This window comes from Catharus ustulatus, chromosome 1 (genome assembly GCF_009819885.2).
Source record: "Catharus ustulatus isolate bCatUst1 chromosome 1, bCatUst1.pri.v2, whole genome shotgun sequence".
In the NCBI taxonomy this organism is placed as follows: domain Eukaryota; kingdom Metazoa; phylum Chordata; class Aves; order Passeriformes; family Turdidae; genus Catharus; species Catharus ustulatus.
Genome location: NC_046221.1, coordinates 17,816,820 through 17,835,722, shown reverse-complemented (window position 1 = coordinate 17,835,722; position 18,903 = coordinate 17,816,820). Strand labels below are relative to the sequence as shown.

General features: G+C 37.7%; 1 protein-coding gene across 5 annotated transcripts in view; it reads right to left on the bottom strand.

The window, feature by feature from the left end:
* Positions 1-411: 411 nt before the first annotated feature.
* ARHGAP21 (Rho GTPase activating protein 21) overlaps positions 412-18,903 on the bottom strand; it is a 113,375-nt gene continuing 94,883 nt past the window's right edge. For all 5 annotated transcript variants that reach the window (XM_033054211.2, XM_033054221.2, XM_033054230.2 and 2 more), the window contains 17 exons: positions 15,211-15,369; positions 14,953-15,055; positions 14,827-14,863; positions 14,225-14,350; positions 13,204-13,488; positions 12,053-12,117; positions 11,823-11,971; positions 10,161-10,303; positions 9,923-10,078; positions 9,737-9,815; positions 9,235-9,308; positions 9,059-9,148; positions 7,010-7,135; positions 6,775-6,816; positions 6,343-6,448; positions 4,558-4,589; positions 412-2,990 (listed from right to left, as the gene is read on the bottom strand). In XM_033054211.2, the coding sequence (XP_032910102.1) occupies positions 1,257-2,990; positions 4,558-4,589; positions 6,343-6,448; positions 6,775-6,816; positions 7,010-7,135; positions 9,059-9,148; positions 9,235-9,308; positions 9,737-9,815; positions 9,923-10,078; positions 10,161-10,303; positions 11,823-11,971; positions 12,053-12,117; positions 13,204-13,488; positions 14,225-14,350; positions 14,827-14,863; positions 14,953-15,055; positions 15,211-15,369 (3,506 nt within the window). In that variant the 3' untranslated portion in view covers positions 412-1,256. The remainder of the gene's footprint in view (positions 2,991-4,557; positions 4,590-6,342; positions 6,449-6,774; positions 6,817-7,009; positions 7,136-9,058; positions 9,149-9,234; positions 9,309-9,736; positions 9,816-9,922; positions 10,079-10,160; positions 10,304-11,822; positions 11,972-12,052; positions 12,118-13,203; positions 13,489-14,224; positions 14,351-14,826; positions 14,864-14,952; positions 15,056-15,210; positions 15,370-18,903) is intronic.

Below are 18,903 nucleotides of genomic sequence, written 5' to 3'. Positions count from 1 at the left end.
CAGGAACATATATTAAAAAAATATAATGGATAGAGTTCATACATACATTCACACAGATGAGTTTTTAGGGTAAAAACACTTTTTTTCAAGTTAAAATTATAAAAAGCCCAAGACCCAAACTACATTGTTGTTCTCACTGGCAGATACTGATATTCATTCTGTCTTTACAAAACCTGCACATTAAACATAAACCCACTTGCTATGTGCCTTAGAATCAAATTATGTATCAAGATGAAAATATTTAACCAACTGAATTTCTGTGTGACTCCCATAAACAAAACATTAATGAGAGGTGTCCTTCATCCAGGAGGAACTGCAGGTTTGATGATCCCAAGAGCAGTTGTTGACTGCAACTTATAAACATGACATTTCAGAACCGTTCATCAGAAATAATTCAAATCACCCAAAGAGTCACCAAAACAATTTTATTTCCAGTGTTTAAGTGGGTATGCACACAGGCATGATACAGGTTTGGATTCATTAGGTCTTCATGCAGAATTATATTCTCGATAAAAGAAACCAGTTCCATCCAGTATCCACTATCTACACGCCTATGTTACAACATTTATATCAAATCTGGTATCTGAAGAAAAGATACACATGTAATATGTACAGTTAAGTTACTTATTTTACAGAAAGATTAGAAATTCAAGTCACATAAAACTCAAAATCTGTATTAAAATTGGAAATATAAAACTCCAATATTTACTGGAATGCCTAAGGAATGGAAGCTCTGTAGCCACCTGTGTTAACATTTGTAAAATGTAATGAAACTCATTAACAGTAAAATGCATTCATTTGTTTGTAATAAGTTTCTCTAATTTAGCAATATGGCACCCTAACAAACCAAATGAATTTATAATGAGGCACTTGTTAGTGACTAAACCAAAAGAACAATTTTCCTGCATACTAATGCCGGCCAACTCTCAGTCAGAAAACCATGTATACACTACACAGCACGTTGCATCAGATGCTTTGTTCAACATTTGTATGCAGCCATCAAATATACTTTTTCTTAAAATATATATATACTTTAACTTTAGTGTTCTTCTGGCTGTGGTAATGCACTGTGAAGACGTTCCACAGAGCACATTGATGAAACCAGCCCAAATGAAGGCTGCATAACAACAACAGTACAGAAAAAAAAATTATATATGTACACACACACGCACACACACACACACACGCACACACAGAGTTACTGGGAAGTGTAACAGTAAGTTAATGAATTGCTGCAGTGGACATATCTCCCCATTTCAAAGATACTGGTAAAATCGAGATCTAACCACTTGGGTCCCAGACAGTTTATGAGGATGGGCATCAACTGCTGGGCTGAAGTTGTTTTTGTTCATGTTCTGGTAATTTTCACCATTTACCTGGTCTGGTGGCTGAAATGGTCCCGAAGGTGGTGTTCTATTAATTAAAGTCAAGCTGCTGGAAGAGCTGCCTTCATCTGCCTGCATCTCTGCAGATGAGGGCAGTTCTACCTTTGATACCTCTGCTAAGTTAGTGTTCTCAAGTCTGGGCTTTCCAGTTTCACCCGTATTAAGGTCAGTTGTGCTAGTGCGTAAACGTTCTCGTGCAAGCCAGTCCGAGATCGAGAGGTCCTGGGCTGGACATTTTGGCTTCAACCGAGTCACAGCTGAAAGCTCAGATTCTCTCTCTCTACTTTGACTTGGTTCTTGAGCTTTCCAAGCATTCAGGACACTTATTTCAGCAAAATCCCTCTGCCCTCCAAGTGTGTGCCTCCTCCTGATATTCTTTCTCTTTGCAGTGTCTGCAGAGTTAGCTTTCTGATTCCCAACTCCAAACATGTCATCAGCAGATGATTTGAGTCGCAGCTTTAACCTGTCTGTGATCTTGAGTCTCCATGTAGGTTCTTGTTTGTCAGCCTCACTTTTGGCTGATGTAGCTAAACTGCTTGTAGATCTTCCTTTTTTCATGATGTCAAACATTTTGGTCACAGTAGGCAACTCCTTGTCACTCTTCGCATCCCCTGACCCCTCACTGTCTGTTTTGTGCCGTGCAGACTTTCTCCTGGAGAGTGTATCACATTCAATAAGTTTGTGTGAGCTAAAAAGTCTGCGACTCTCTAACTTTGGCGTGGAACTTCCCTCAGTACAACTTACTTCGCTTTCTTCAGAGTTCCTCCGACTGGTCTTTACCACTTCTGGAACTTTCCCTTTGGACAGCCTTTCGGCAGCAGTGCTGGTAGCAAAGACAGGGAAGTCACTTTCACTGTCCGTCTCCATAGGGCGCCCTTCGCTGATCAATTCACTTCTTTCATCATCAGCATCTTCTCCCTTGCTTTCTGTCACTGACTGCACCTCAGGGCTCAGCATACTGGCATCTAAACCAGTCAGATACATAGTAGATGAAGTAGTTGAGTAATCTGAGGTGATGGAGCTGACATCAGCTGCTAAAAACTCATTGTGTTTAATTTCAGGGCTGGCTACTTTTTTGCATGAGTATCTGTGCTGGGAAGCCTGGGAGGAAGTGCTTAGCATAGTGCCAGAATCAGACACTGTCTCCTCAACCTGGGAAGAAGATTGTGAAATAGGCATTTTTGGGTTATTCTTCTGCATGGTTTGCAGACAGTTGGTATTTGATGATTTTGTACATTTTTCATGGTAAGGCAGTGAAGGTTCCTCTGTCAGGATATTTTCTTTCTTTAATGACTTCTTTTCATCCTTTACAACATTCACATCTTTTTTACTGCTGTTCTCTTTTTCCTTCAGGACAAACATCCTTTGTTTTCTCCCTATCTCTCTCTCTCTTTCATATTCCCCTTTAGCTGTGTTCTCTTTTGCTGTGTCACCACGAGATTGTTCTGCAAGCTCCTTCTTGAAAAACACATTATCCAATTCATCCTCTGAGCTACTTGGTTGTGGTTTCTCTTTAGTTTTTTTCCGCTTGCGACTAGCTGCTGCAAAAATGGAGGACACAAGCAGTTCCTTGCTATACTGATCCTTTCCAGAACCCCAAGAACCCTGTTAAAAAAATGGGAGAGGATGTAATTAATTCTTTCAAAAAGAAACACTCATTAGCCTGAAACAGTTTAAAAACACATCCTGAGGTTCACAGTAGAAAGTGCATCTTCACTCAGGAAACATTAACATGCTTTTTCTGTAGTTGAAATGACACTGCACAAGAAGTCAATCCCCTTCCTGAGCATTCCACTTTTCATCTGAGTCCCTTCAACTTAACAAAGAGTAATTAGTGTATACTACTGTTTAGTTTTTGACTGATTAATAAAGCAGGTCCTGTTACAATAAGAAAATCTTCTCAAGACTGGTCTGCAACTGCTTCAAACCAAACCAAGACTGATTTGCTTCACAGATGCTTCACAATTCCTCCTTTCAAGGTCTTACCTATTCAAAAAGGCTAATTGCTCCATTTTTCAGTTCATCTTTCAGACTGAGTTTGTAAATGGTATCAATTAATTACTGCCAATAAAATCAATGTTACTTATAACTAGTTAAAGTGCATAAAATTTAAAAATAAATTTCCTTATTTTAGAGGAATTTACCTTTAAAATGGCATAGAAACAACCGAAGTACAAGCTAAATTATTCAATTTTATGATTTAAAATTTTATGATTTTCACTACTCTTAACATTACTACCCGGCCCCCTTCAAAGCTGTGCACCTTTCCCACTTAGTGCCTCACTGCTACAGGCAGTGAGAATGGTGTCCTGGAAATTGGGCTGTTTTGAGGAAACAGCTGAGCCACCAAACATCCTCACAGGGCACTAGGTTGGCATCTCCACAATGAACCAGAAGGATGCTCTGATTCCTACTGCCAGCTCCTAGGGGGTCATCAGTGCCACACCTGGAATGCAGGCCAGCACAGAGCTGTGCCATGAGCACACCAAGGTCAGCTGTGTGCTGCTCTGTCAGCCTATGCTACAGACACCCAGTGCTAGAACTACTGAACTACTCAACAGCAGCAGTTGTTCACAGCCAACAACAGCCCAGGAGACAAGATTTATCCATGTGTCATATGAGGGCTGTTTCACTGAACTCAGGACTGAACAAACACCCATGTTCCAGTCTTGTTCCCCTGCTTCATGAGGTGTTCCTCCCAAGCACAGCAATACTGCTGGGGGAGATTCTGCAGAGCAACCTTTAACCACAGCCTTTCCCTTCTTCTAACAGGAGGAGCTATTGCCTCCTGAAGAACAGGCTGAATTCTAAGTATACTTTTCTCAGAGTAACAGAGAAACATAAATACTCTCGGTGAGTTAGTACTATGCCAACAACATACTATATATACATTTACCTACTAAATGAGATGCAAAAAGGAGGTAAGTGCCCAGAATTGTGAGAGCTTGGAACAAAGCTGTTGCTGTGTGCAGCTGACTGCTTTGGTAGATGCAGCTAACTGTACACAAGTACTTTTCCAATACAACATTTCAAAAATAGGTTATGAGATAACAGTACTACCTCTTACTCAAGAAATTCTACATAAGCTCTACCTGCATAGTAGTGATTTAATAAAGGAAGTATGTAACAGATTTTAGAAGCTTGTAACTATATGATATAAAAAAAAATTTACCTTAGATTTTGCTGAGTCACTAGTAGCTGAATCTGTGGAAAAATTAAAAAAAAAATCTGCTCAGTTCTGTGCAACTTTTTATTTGTTGCTACAGACAATGCTGGACTTATGAAAAAGACAAGCACAGAACAAGATGTGAAGCAAATTAAAACCAGAACAGAGTGAATAGTCAGAGCTCACAAAGATGCAAGCTGCACCACAGAAAGCCACCGCCATGAAAGGATGCTGTGAATTGTAGGCAGAACCAGCTCAATGATAGGAATGGCAAAGGAGCCCTGTTCTTCAAAATAAAAAACAGAAATACTAATGTTTATTCAATGCTTTAAGTATACAGCCCCTGCAAAACCGCAGCTGAGAGACCTTTTCAGGATGGCACTGTGTACTCTCCTGAGATTCAGGATACACAAAGCAAAATTGGGTGACTTTGTACAGTTGGCTCCCTAGGTACAAATCATGGTTCTTGTAGTCACAGTCTTTTTGTGAGATTTTAAAGAAATTAAGTCATATTTTCTGTGTAAATCCCCAATTATACATCTCTCTCCACCTCCTTCTACACACAGGTAAAATTTTATTTTTAAATTGTCTAGATGTCAGCAGCTACCAGTTTTGTACTTTCCCACAACAAGCGCTTTTATGAAATGAAAAATGGACACCATAGTTTCACTGTCTCGCAAAACCCAAGATTATACAATTATAAAGGGGGTAGGAAGGGGCTAGCACAATGACTAAAAACATAAACTTGGGACTTTCTCCCTGGGAAGAAAGAGCTGAGCCCCCTGCCACACCCCTTTTTGACACATGGCTAATGCTTTATGACTAGAAAGACTGGTAGACCATACCATGCTATTTCTCCTCAGGGTCTGCTTCAGAGATAACAAGAAACAGCAGAAAAACTTTTAAAAAGTAGCATTGATCTGTTTAAAATACTCTTAAAAGAAAATTTACAGCACAGATCAACTTGGGGTTTTTTCCATTTACAAGAAACGGGGATTTCTGCAGACAAGGCAGCTACAGTGTGGGCAACAGTCCTCCTTCTTCCTACAGTTCCAGTTGTCCATCAGTGACATCACAGAATCCACTAATGACATCACCGTGTGATAGACTCCTCCCACTTCGCCTGTTACAACATCAGTACAAAGTGACTGTTTCAGTAAGTGCTGAACAACCCTTTGAGAACTGAAACAAAAGCTAGAGACGAAGGGATAACATTCGTGGGATACAACATGCTGGGTCAGTGCAATAGTAGAGTGCAGGGAGGAGGGGAAAAAGTCACCAAAAAAGAGCCATTGCTTATCCTTAGCCACAAAAGAGGATGGCATTTATAAACAGAAGGAAACCAGCTTTAGTATAAACATACTGCAACATACTTAAAGTGTCCATCACTTGATAAGAAAACATAACTCAATTTTTTGCATTCCTAATGCTGGGAAGGAGCAATATTAGAGCACCATTGAAGATCAGATTTTTTCTGCCATCACAACAAACCACTTTATAGCAGCGTATCTGCTTGACCTCACGATGATGATTGCATGGATTACTGTGAATAAATAAAATACTATGTGCGAGCCTCATCTTTTAATGATTAAATTCCTGTTAGACAAAAAAAGTCTTACAAATTATATCATGCATGATTATCAACAATTCAAGTCTTTAAGAAGTGTTAAATGATCTTTTGGAAAAGAGGAAAACATTTTATTAGTAAAAGAAAATAGGAAGAGAGTTACACTGAGTTAACAGAGTAGGTTATTCTATCCTATGGATTAACACTGTCCAGGCAAGAGTTACCTGATACGTCTCCAGGAGATACTCCCGTTCTTCCAATGTTGGTGAGTAAATGATCTATGTTTGGCACTGGCTGAGATTCTACAGTGTTTTCCTCCTGAACTGCTGTCTACAGTTAATAAACAAAGATGTCTTCATCATCGTTTCACAAATAGTTCATTACGATTCAACAGCATTTAGAAAACTGCATTATTCACCTGAAGAACACGAGGAAAGCGTGTCCTATTTCCTTTATGCTTTTAAAACAAATGCATGGCTTGCTTTTTAAAAAAAAAATAGAGTTCATTACTACAAGGACTGGAAAGCTAAAAAAGTGCTTCTGAAGAGCAAACCATACAGAAACATAGTAAAAAATATACAGGCATTCTAGAGGCAGCAGAAGCAGATTCTAAACTAAGGCAGTTAAAACACAAGTATTTATGCCATAATACTTACAAGAGGTTCTTCAGCATCATCTTCTGTGAAAAACCAGTCATGCTAAAAGTTAAAATAAAAAAGGTGAAAACCCCACAGGAAATACAAAACCCAAATGTGGCACAATCAAACATACGATTTTACTAAATATGAGAGTTTGATGGATAAATACCGGACCCAAACTGGCCCAATGAAAAAAACGCTGGTTGATCTGTGTACAATCTTATTTTTTAAATAATGAAATGCATCCACTTACTTTTTGGATGAGTGTTTCTACAATTTTGTATTGGTCTGGCATGTGCGTAACCATGTGTGTCATGTTATCATCAGATGTCCTCACAAGTGTTGGACCAAATACTATTGCCAGGTTTCTTGGTTCCATCTAAGAAATTAAATATTTCCACATCAAACATTTATAATCAGAAAATACAGTAGTATGGGCTAAGCACATTAATATAACACTATTAATATATATGAGAACCATTTAAAATAAGGACATGAGAAAGGTTTTTTTAAAATTACTCAGGTAGGATGTTACACTACACCGAAACTCTCCTACATGCAGCTACAATAAATATACCCAACATTTCTGCAATTCAGAATTCCAGTCATCCTAAATCTACTGCAAGCAAATGGCTCCACAAGCCCAGAAAATTCAAGAACCCAGACATATTCTTTACACTTTCAGGGGGATCTTTTCTTCTTTCCTTAAAGAAACACTGATGTTTGGAAACACTGATGTTTTAAGAATTTTTTGTTTTGTAAAAAGGCATTGATAGCTCCCTGTTTCTTTTTCCTGAAAACATAAACATGACACACACAAAAAATTAAGCTGGCAATCAAATACTGTATTATATCTACTGACAAAGACCTCATTCAATTTGCACCAACTTCAGAGGAGGTGGCAGAACAAACATCACAGACCCAAGCCATCTATTTGTGAGACTGGCTCTGCGTTATGTGATCAGGTCACTACTTTCAAAGTGAATTATGACTAATGTTACATCTCTGACAAGTAATTTCAAGAAGCAGCAGCAGAACTTACCTTCTATTTTTGCTTAGTTCTTTAACTCAGAGTTTACTTTTCTAGTATAGAACAGACCAGTAATATACAGGAAGCAAAGACTTCATGCTTACCAGAAGTAAGTTGCAAACATGACACAAGCCCCTAATGCTCTCTTGAACTGTGTCTTTTGACAAGTCACACAATTGTAATAACACCTCATTCATCTAGCATTATATATTCAACAATATTAACAGTATTTAGCAACATTTTTACAGCCCATCAAAACTATAAAATGATAAAAAAGCTTCCTTTAGGCACTGCACTTAAAAATGACATTTACGATAATTTCCTTATAGTATCATCTGTAATTTCACCAAAGTTTATAATCCCTTGAACTTTTTAAATGAACACACAAATACTTTTTTTCATATTTAACTGGAAGGTATTATTTGCAGAACCTACCATATTCACCTCAATCGATCTTTTAAACAATTTAAGATGATTTAAATTATTTGGCCACAGGCTCTTCTATATACTATCAATTATATCAAATTTTTTCCTGTACCCTGCATGTACCCAAGCCACCATGTTACCTGCCCTGAGATAAACATCCATAAGCACACCCATATTATGGACAGCTTTGCACTCAGCTACCCCTCCCTGAGAGCTGAAAAAGGGGACACTATTAGTAGCATTTACTGAAGGATTACAGCATGCACAGAAGCACTAACACAAACTACTAATTTCCCCACCCTATGGAAATTACAAACGATTATACTTAGTGGTGGAAAAAGACCCAGTCATGGTGAACAACCATCATTTACATTATGAATTTTCTTTCTTAAAACCAGTCAAACAAAGAATCTGTAGGGCAATCAAATACTCAAGTAGCAAAGTCCTAGTCTTAAAAATCTCTCAAGCACCCAGAAGCCAGGCTTCAAAGAAAGCTGATGTGACAACCTCTCTCAGCAGGTTTGTTCACCTATGCCCTGCCCAGGCAGAGTCTTACTGGTGTCTAGACTGGATTACTGAAAATTTACACACATGGGATAAATTTAGTATGCAAAGCAAGGATTTGTTCCCAAAAGACTGACTTCTAGTTTGAAAAAATCTTAATTGACACTAAACACATGCGTATTTTGCAGGAATACTTAGCCTAATACAAAAATATTCTCCACATAGCAACACTCTCTAATTTCATCTACAACAATAAATTATCACCTCAATTAGGAATGATCCTGCACAAAAATAATACTTATTGTAACAAACCAAAATACTTTATATGTTTCTTTCTAATACCTTGTTCTTTTCTGAGTTTTCTGCTACTGTCTTCAGATGTGCAGAAAGAAACTTCAGAGTCTCATAATGGTGCTCAGGTAAATCATGAATCTGAAACAACATTGAACATATTCAGAACATTGAACATTTAATGCTAATTTTGTAGTGCACCTACAATACAACTGATTTTATTTTACCAGTCTTTTCAGTGTTTTCAGACGCTCAACAGGATCTTCTTTTCTATTGGCATCTATAAAATCTGCATATTTGTCTGTTAAAAAAGGAGAAATTATATATGAGTTTTTATGCTCATATAAAAATTCAGTCCCACTCCCCCTTGAACACTAGTAACATACATAAAAGAATGACCTCTGGAAATCATTAGCCCATTATATTTTAAGTGTATGTTTTGTATGACAGTAGGGAAAAAATCCTCCAGCTTTGATTGAATACTGCAACAGTGGAATTGAAAATTTTACTCTTTCAGGTGCATATTCATAATCCCTTCACATCAGAGAAATTATATTTTACACCTCTCGTTCTTAAGATGATCACCATGACTCCCTACTCTTTAGGAAAGACAACATTTATTGCAGGGTGGGGATGATTTCCCTGGATTTTCTCTCGAATCATCTGAATGTTGCAAGACAACATTCAACTGCAATTCCTCAAGACAAAACTGTAATGAAAACAACCTACCATTGGTGAAGAGGGGCTCGGGGAGCTTTCGGAAGAAGGATTTCAGCAAACTGCTTATCACGTTCAAGTCACGCCATTTCTATGTGTTTAAAAGAAAAGGTCAGACATCCTTTATATTTCTATGATCTCAACACAACCAGAAGCTTTGGGCATTTTAATATGAAATTAGTGTGATCAAAGACTTACATCATCATGAACATCAATGTCAGTCATTCCTTTGTTGAGCTCTTCTTGCATACTCGAGATGGCAGCATTATTTCCAGGCACTCTGTAAATACCTGTGTACTCAAGACCTCTTTCTTCAACCAGTTTGCAGCATATATCAACGATCAATGGAATATACTGAAGAAAAAAGAGTTGTATAGATAAATAATTGATAAAAAAGTGTTTTAAATTCACAATGAGAAAAAAGCTATTTTCATACTTTGTTGGTATGAGCTGGAGGGCAGTCATCTAGTCTAACACCAAATGTTCCAACAGCAGAGGGCTTCTTTTCAAATGTCTTCCTCATAATGCTTGGAATGCCTTTTCTCCATGTCCCTTTGTCTTTTGGTGGGCTTGTCTCATCTTTTTGTTGTAAGAACAATGGAAAAAAAAAAGAAAATAAAAAAGAAAAATAGGAACATTTATGCCACAAAACTGACTATAAATACCAGAACAGGTTTGCAAAGAGCAAGTGATACCTGCTGCATTTTTAGCTTTTACCAACCTGGCTTTATGCAACAACTCATTAAACATTAGTCTGTCCTAAACATAACTTCTGTTACTCTTCTGTGGTTCAAAAGATAAATCTGAACATATTCACACCCCAGACTTAAAAAAGCAAGTAGCTGGATGGTACTGTGGCATTTCATCATTCTAAGACTAAAAATAGATAAACTACTAAATTTAAACTTCAAATTTATATAAACTACCAAAATTAAAATAAAAAATAAAATCTACATTTAGCAACACAACACTAAGTCTCCATAGAATTACACTGCTACACAAAAATAGCCATCAAATTCTAGAGCCATGTTCACACTTGTGCAGACTTACTCACTCTTCCAGAAATTATCAGATTTTAGTCACTCCTGAATAATTCCAAACATTACTCACTTCAAATATTCTCTATCCAAAAATCAGATTAGAGGTTCAGTTACTCTGTTACCTCTCCTACAGAATTCTTATAACAAATTATAATTCCCATTTATCTTGCACTGCAAGTCATCTAACACAGTAAGTACCTCTTTTTTATTTCTGGAGATATTCTTTCAGTAGATTTGAGATTTACCCAACCTGTGCAATTTAGTTACATGTGTAGCACTGCAGAAGCAAAGGTACATTTTTTTGGCAACAAAAACCAGAATTCACTGATAGTTTAAATTCAAGACTGAGTCACTCCAAAGTGGTTAATCAAAAGTGGCTGCTTACCCAGTTGCCTGAATTTGTACACAACATTTTATACAGAACAGTCTGATGTGAAGTACCATATGTTTAAACAGCATGTGAAACAAAAGTAAGTAAGTAAATCAATAAGTTAAAAAAAAAAAAAAAAAAAGATTAAGAGTAGCTTGTGACATTATTTGATGGAGTTCACATATTGATTCAAGTTTGCAGTGCCAGCTCATCACACGTTTTTAGAAATAAGGAGGCATTAATTTTATTCTGGAAAAATAGTACAAGCTCACTCCTGTGTTCTAAAAATTAAGACAAAAATCTCTGCTCTATACTTTGGAAGCAGTTTACTGGAAAAATTTACCTTGTCCCTTCCAAATCATCTGGAGACAAAAGTATGAATTACATACAAAATTATTTCCAAAGCTTGGCAAAATTTTGCTCTCAAGAAGCTTAACACCTGTATTTACTACTGTTAGCCCTACATGGAGCTATAGGGAAAAAAATATATTTAAACCACTTGAGAGAGGACTAAAATAAAAAGTTTCAGCATCTGAGATGAAGTAGGTTCCTAGAAACAAGAGACTAGAGCTGCTAATACTTGGTTTGCATCTGTATATTCATGAATTAAAAAATACCTGAGAAGGGCACCTCAATGGCCTTACACTGGGGCAGAAGAGAACTACAGAAATACACAAAACATACAGACCTTTAGTGAGAAGCTTCCTTTCTGTCTCGTCCTTAGGGGAATGTGGACTCTGAGTCCTCTGTTCTGCTTTAGTTCCAAGTAGAGTCTGTCTGATGCTCAGACTCTGGCGAGGTGTTTTGGGAGATGGTTCTGTTTTGCTGCTTGAAGAACTGAACAAGAGAGACCATTTCAGTTGAAAGAAGCTAAGTAAGAATTCTGCAAAAACTACTAGCAACATATAATTCACCCACCTCATCATTGTACTGTACTCTTTAATCCTTCGACTAATTAGATCTCTACTCGTAACACCAGTATCCTATAAAATAAATTGAAAAAAGCTTTATAATATTATAAAATAGAAAAAAATCCTTTCAGAATATGATTATTCTGGTAACCAAATAAGCATAGAATTCAACAATTCAGTCCACTTTAAAAAAACCCAAACCCTCAACCCAAACCAAACATCGCCTAACTGACAACTCCTGGTAACAGTAAAGACAAAACGCTCTAAAACCAGAAGGAAAATAAAAGTAATTACAAATCAAGTACTGCTATTTACTCCTTTTTTTTTTCAAAGCAGTATGATCTGATTAATACCTCTTAAACTGAATGCAAGTTTAAACAAAAAAAAAATGCAAGCAAACTCATATTACTACTCCAAAAAATCCAATCCTATGTGCACATAGTACTTAGAAAGCTAATTGCTACTACAAATACAGCTGAGAGAGACATTAATTCAAATCTGCTCTTTTATCTATCTGTGTAATACTTTGGAAAATTATGTTGAATCTGAGCAGATGTTCATGACCACAGACATGAAAATATTCCTCTGTTGCTCATCACTGCAATGAAAACACATAATGGACAATATTGCGACAAATATTGATACCTTATGTACCATAGCAGATGTTTACCTTTGGTAATGAGCATTAACTTAATTCATAGAAACATCAGCTTTTAATCAGAGAAACAGGCATCTTCAGAGTTTAATTTTTTAACTACTGAGAAACTCCATGCTGTACTACTGCACACATAACTCTGCAATGCAAGTCTGAAGAGAGACCACACTGGTCCTAAACCTGCAATCATCTTTGAAAAAAGGTTAGGTATTTTTGGCAGATCAGTTTACTAGAAAGTGCATCTTTAGTCAAATCTGCAACAGCATTAACTAATATATTTCAAACATCTATTTTCTGATTATGATTACACTGACTTTTTTAAAACTCTATTAATTTACTCAGTTACCTTTCCTTTCACCTCATTTTCTTTTATGTTCCTGTACACATTTTGATCAACTGATTAATTAAAAATTAATTCTTTTGTTCAAGTATTAATTACAAGAAAACACAATACATTTTTAATTAAAATGCAAAAACAACTTCTTTATGTATTACAAAATCACCTCGTCATTTAAGTTGCTGTTGTCTTGTATTGCTTTAATCCAAGCTAACATATTATCTCTGTCCTCAGCTTGAAACAAATACTCGCGGTCTGATGTGGTGAGTCTAAACACATTCTTCCTCTTGGTTTCACAGTACGAGATGTCTATCAAGCAAGCATTGATGCTTATAGGTTGTTCTTCCTCAGAAAGGGTCACTTGTTCCTTTTTATCCTTGTACAAATAAAGTGAATGACCTCGAAGAACAACGTAGAGTTGCTTCCATGGCCGAATGCTCCCACCAACTCGCTGAAAAACAGCAACCAAGGTGTTATTTTGCTTACTTGTTACAGTGCACATTTCTGGATTCCAAAAGTACCTCCAGAAGTTTGAAAAGAAAGGCTACCCACTTGGCTGGCAGAAAGACTGCACAAAGTGGGATTCACTATTGCTCTCCATTACAGGAGTGAATTGCTCCATAACCTGCCCTCCCAGACCACCCCGACTGTGAGCTCACATGTGACAGCAGTAAGAAACAGAATGAGACAATTTCTGGTATTTAGGGAACTCTTGCCCACGCTTTTTGAACTGCCTTCAAGTCAGAATGGCATTTTCACACCATTGCAATTCCAGACACCCAATTTTCCTTAAGCCGTAGTCTATATTTGTGCAGAAGGGTAATCTGAACTCAACTTCACAACATTCACAAAAATTACAGCTTTTGCATTATTAGGAAAGAGGAAAAAAATACAACTACATCTACCAAGGGACTGATTCTTATTATTTAATTAGTCATTAGAAATTAATTTACTTCAAGAGATGCTTTGAAACATAAAACAGTTCGGGAAGCAGTCTGTAGAAAAAGTTGAGGAATTGACAGAAGTCAATTTCTAACAGATCTAAAATTTTGACGGTTTTATTTGATGCTCTTATCCCCCTCCAAAAAAAATTTAAAAAGCTGAACAGGAAGGTTTGAAGTTTCTTATCTTAGTTTGTCACCAGGTTAGTATTTGTCCTAGGTTAAAAACCCAAACATGACAGGTACCTTTCCTTTGTCTGTAAAAAGCTGACGAAAATGGAGCCATCCTTCTTTGGAGGCATCACCAAACACCTCTGAAGAAGAATCTTTTCGGGAACCAGAGTCTTCTGAAGATTTCTGGCTGTCTGACACCTAGAGTAAACATCACAGAAAGAACACCACAGTGTAGTTCTATAGATATTTGCCTACAGTTCCTATGTTCAAGATGTTTCTCACTTTAAAAATGTCCCCAGGAATACGGTCCCAGGAAAACACAATTTCTAAAGTTTACACACACCAATAGTGATCTTGCACATGCCAAGAATACTTTGAGAAACTTCACAAATCTTAGACTCTTAATGAGTTTTCACAAAAGGTCACCATATTTAATACACTTTGTTTACAGAGACTGAGAAAAATGAAAATCAAGGACCATGTGATGAGTCCAGGAAAACGAGATCATGTTTACTTATATGATGCATACATCAGCAATTTGATCAGTAGCAATTCCAATAAACTTCCTGTCTGTCTAGCACATCACTTTGTAAAACAGATCTGTATACTTCAAACCATTTGTCATAGCAGTATGGGTAATGTTAAGGAGTTGCTATATATATATATTTACCTACCTTAATCCCCTTTAAACTAGATACATGCTTAATGGATCTGTTGGAAGAAAAACAAATGTTAAAATGAGATTTTAGACACTTAAAAAACCGTATGTTCAAAATAACTAATTTTTTCCATGAACTCACGATTTTCCCTCTTCTCTGTAGTCGTCCAGTCCTTCATCATATGACTTTGATCTCTCAGTTTTTGTGGCAGGTTGGCTATCCAGGACACCAGGCCGGATGGATTCTACAAAGAAATTGAAATTTTTGAGTATGCAGGAACTTGAATTACATTTTTGCGATTTATTTCAAGCAATAAAGAATTTACAATTTTCACTTCTGATCTCTAGAGTGTGAAAGGGAAAAAAGTTGCAAGAGAAAAAGAATGAAATCAACGCTCACCATGATCATGTGAAAGCTGTCGCCGAATTAAAGGGATTGGAGATGGAGGACTGGGAGGAACAGTTGCTATAGCTGGTGCTTGAGAAGCAGATGCAGAAATAACAGCAGAAGCAGGAATGTGTGCAATATCATGGTCAATACTAGGACTAGTCGGTTCATCTACAAAGGTAATATGCCATATATTAACATATTAAATGCATTAATCAAATGTTCAAACCAAATAGCTGTCTGAACGTCTCAGTACTGGGATATCAGATATCTTGAGCATGAAGTCATTCTAGCAAACAAAAGGGTCCAATTAATTCACACTGTCAAAGGTTCTCTTTTTTCATGAAGAGAAGCCTGTTTCGTTTCATAGGGATGTTAATGTACATTAGAGATAAAGGAAAAAAAACATTGATTTTGCTGCGTGCAAAAGAAACAGGAATTATCTGCTAATCTCTCAATATTATTTGCAAGTAGAGAATTTTTGTTTACATGCATAAGCAAAACCCACACTTATTATACCAGTAAGTTTGAACTCAAGAGACAGATATCTACAGTAAAATAGGGGCAGACTATCAAAAGCCATTTGGTTTAAAACAGTGTTCAAATGAAACAGCCAAGTTACAAGCCAACAAAAAAAGCATTTTAAACAGCTATCTAACATTCAAAGAATCAATCCCCCCATCCCCTGAACATTCAAATAAAGAAGCAAGTATTCAGATCTTTAAAAGATGGGACTACTACATACCAAGTAGTTCTTCCACTAATTGTTCATAGAAACGATTGCATGCCATACATGCCCAGCACCTCTCAGTCTCAATAGCCACAAGGGTCATCATGAAAGATTCCAAAAAGCTTTAAATATTCTAGTATTTAACATGTTTCTTACAAGATGGAATAAGCTAAAAGATGCATTTTCCATCATTTTGACAAAAGAGCCATAACATCTTCTAGAGCACATTACTGCTACTAGAAAAATCATTCTACTTCATGCTCTGGTAGAGGAGGGGATGGAAAAGAAAAAAAATCAAGTCACGAGCAGGGGCTGAACTGTACTGCTGTAATGAATATGAATGTACTCTAGGTGCTAAGAATTGTAATATGCAGAGCTACTGAAAAGCCTATTGAAACCAATGAACACTCACAGACAGAGGTTTATTCTTTGCTTTGTGCGAACACAACTGCGTGTGCTGCATTGTGCTGTTCCAACAGTCACTAACAGTTCTGTTAAGGCAGCACTTGTACCATCAAAATTTAGCAATGTACATTGAGAACAAGGCAATAAACAAAGCACAGGATGGTTTAGCAATAACACACCTCTAATTGTCCAGGGTGAAAAATAAAGTAGCTTTTGAAGTGGAAAAAGCATATCCCAAAAAGCCCAGCTGCAAACTAGAAACATTAATAAAAAGGAAAAGCAAAAGAATTTACACCAAACCATGACACTACAATAAAAAAAAATTCCATGTTTTACTTGCTTCCAATACGATAAATTAGAAACATTTACAGATAACTTCACTACAGCAACTAGGACACAGGAAAAAGCTCATCTACAACTTCCATTTCCAACAACAGCTCAATTTCCTATTTTTTTTTAATCTGCTGAGCTTCCCTGAAAATAACGTTGACTAAGGAATATAATCGCTCACTGCACAACTGATTGATTTATAGTACATAAACTGAAAGTGCTCAGGTTTAAGTTATTTATGCTAGCAGTTGTATCTCAAATGTCATGGTCTCTCTACACCCAAAAGTTATAAGAACACTAGCACTTGAAATAGATCTGTGCGAGCTCTGAACACAAAACGTGTTTGACAACACTACAGCATTTCCCACAACACTTAAATCCAAGAATTCAGATGAGGAGGAACAATTTGTCAGTCCCTGAAAGCAACAATAATTATTCAAATCATTATTACTTCACAGTGGATCTAATTTCCAAATGAATCAAAATTAAAGTTGTTTTAGAAATATGCAAACTTCAAAGGAACAGCAAATGATGTTTGTATAGGAGGGACATAACTATTCAGTCCCTGAAGAGGCTCAAGGTCAGCTAATAGCAAGCTTTTATGTAATATAAAGTGAATATGGAGCAAATCATGATGTACAACATAGGAGTTCCTGCCTATTAATTTAATTTACCAGCAAATGCCACTGCTGCTCTCCTGTAATTAAAAAAAACAAACCAAAAATAACAATGTTCCTCGTATGATCTTTCTTTCTAGTGCCTACAATATTTGTTTACCTTTTCAGTTTCCTTCACTGACATATTCACACTCCAAAACTCCTCGCACAGCCTGTGAACGGATGTGTTCAGCTCACCAATCAATGAAAATGACTGTGTCCAAATGTAGTGAAGCGCACAGAATAAAAAAGCCAGAAGAGAAACCACACCAAATAACTCTCAGTTTGCTACCTCAAATTACTGATGTCTCTTTAAATATTTGTAACATAAAGGTCAAAGACTCAATGGAAACGTTTATTCTGGGATGTACTGAAAAACACCTGGAGGACAATGCAGTCATTGGTCAGAGCCAGCACCACTTCATGAGGGAAAGTCCTGCTTGTCAAACCTGATTTCCTTCTACAACAAGTTAACCCACCGAGCTGATCTAGGAAAGGCAGCAGATGTAACCATTTTGAACTTCAGCAAAGCTTTTGATTCTGTCTCTCACAGCATCCTTCTGAACAAAGCATTCAGCTCACAGCTGGATAACCCTGCTACAGGATGGGTGAGCAACTGGATTATGGGTGGGCACAAAGGGTTACAGTGAGCGGGGGTGACAACAGGCTGGTGACCTGTCACTAATGGAGTTTCGCAAAGATCCATCCTTGGACCTGTTCACATCCGTATCTTCATTTCAGTCATCGGACAAAGGACTCAAAGCAATACCAAGTAAGTTTGCTAACAGTATTGAATTGGGAGGAGCTGTCAACTCCTTCAAGGGCAAAGAGGCCCTTGACAAGCTAGAAGGCTGTGCAACCACATAAAGTTCAACAAGGACAAGTGCCAGATTCTGCACCTGGCATGGGGCAACCCTGGTGGCATGTAGAAACTGGGCAATGGAGAGCAGCGCCACAGAAAGGGACCTGGGGGTGCTGGTCCACGGCAAGCTGACCATGAGCCAGCAGTGCCCTGGTAGCCAGGAGGGCCAACCCTGTCCTGGGGGGCATCAGGCACAGCTGGGCAAGGGAGGGGATTGTCCTGCTCTGCTCTGCACTGGGGCAGCCTCACCTCGAGTGCTGGGGTAGCTCTGGGTGCCACAAACATTAAACTACTTAGATTGCATCCAAAGGAGGGCCACAAGGGTGGTGAAGAGTCTGGAGGGGATCTGTATGAGGTCCCTTGGTCTGTTGAGCCTGGAGAAGGGGAGACCTTTGTGACCTTCAACATCCTCAAAAGGAGGAGGGGCAGACACTGATCTCTTTTTCACTCTTGTGACCAGTGACAGGACTCAAGGAAACAGCACAAAGCTGAGTCAGGAGAGGTTTAGGTGGGATATCTGGAAAAGTTCTTCACCCAGAGGGTTGCTGGGCACTGGAACAGCTCTCCAGGGAAGTGATCACAGCAGCAAGCATGACCAAGTTCAGGAAGGGTTCAAGCAATGCTCTTGGGCGCATGATGGGATTCTTGGGGTGTCCTGCACAAGGCCAGGAGTTACGACTCAATGATCCTGATGGATCCATATGATTCTGTGATTCCAGGAC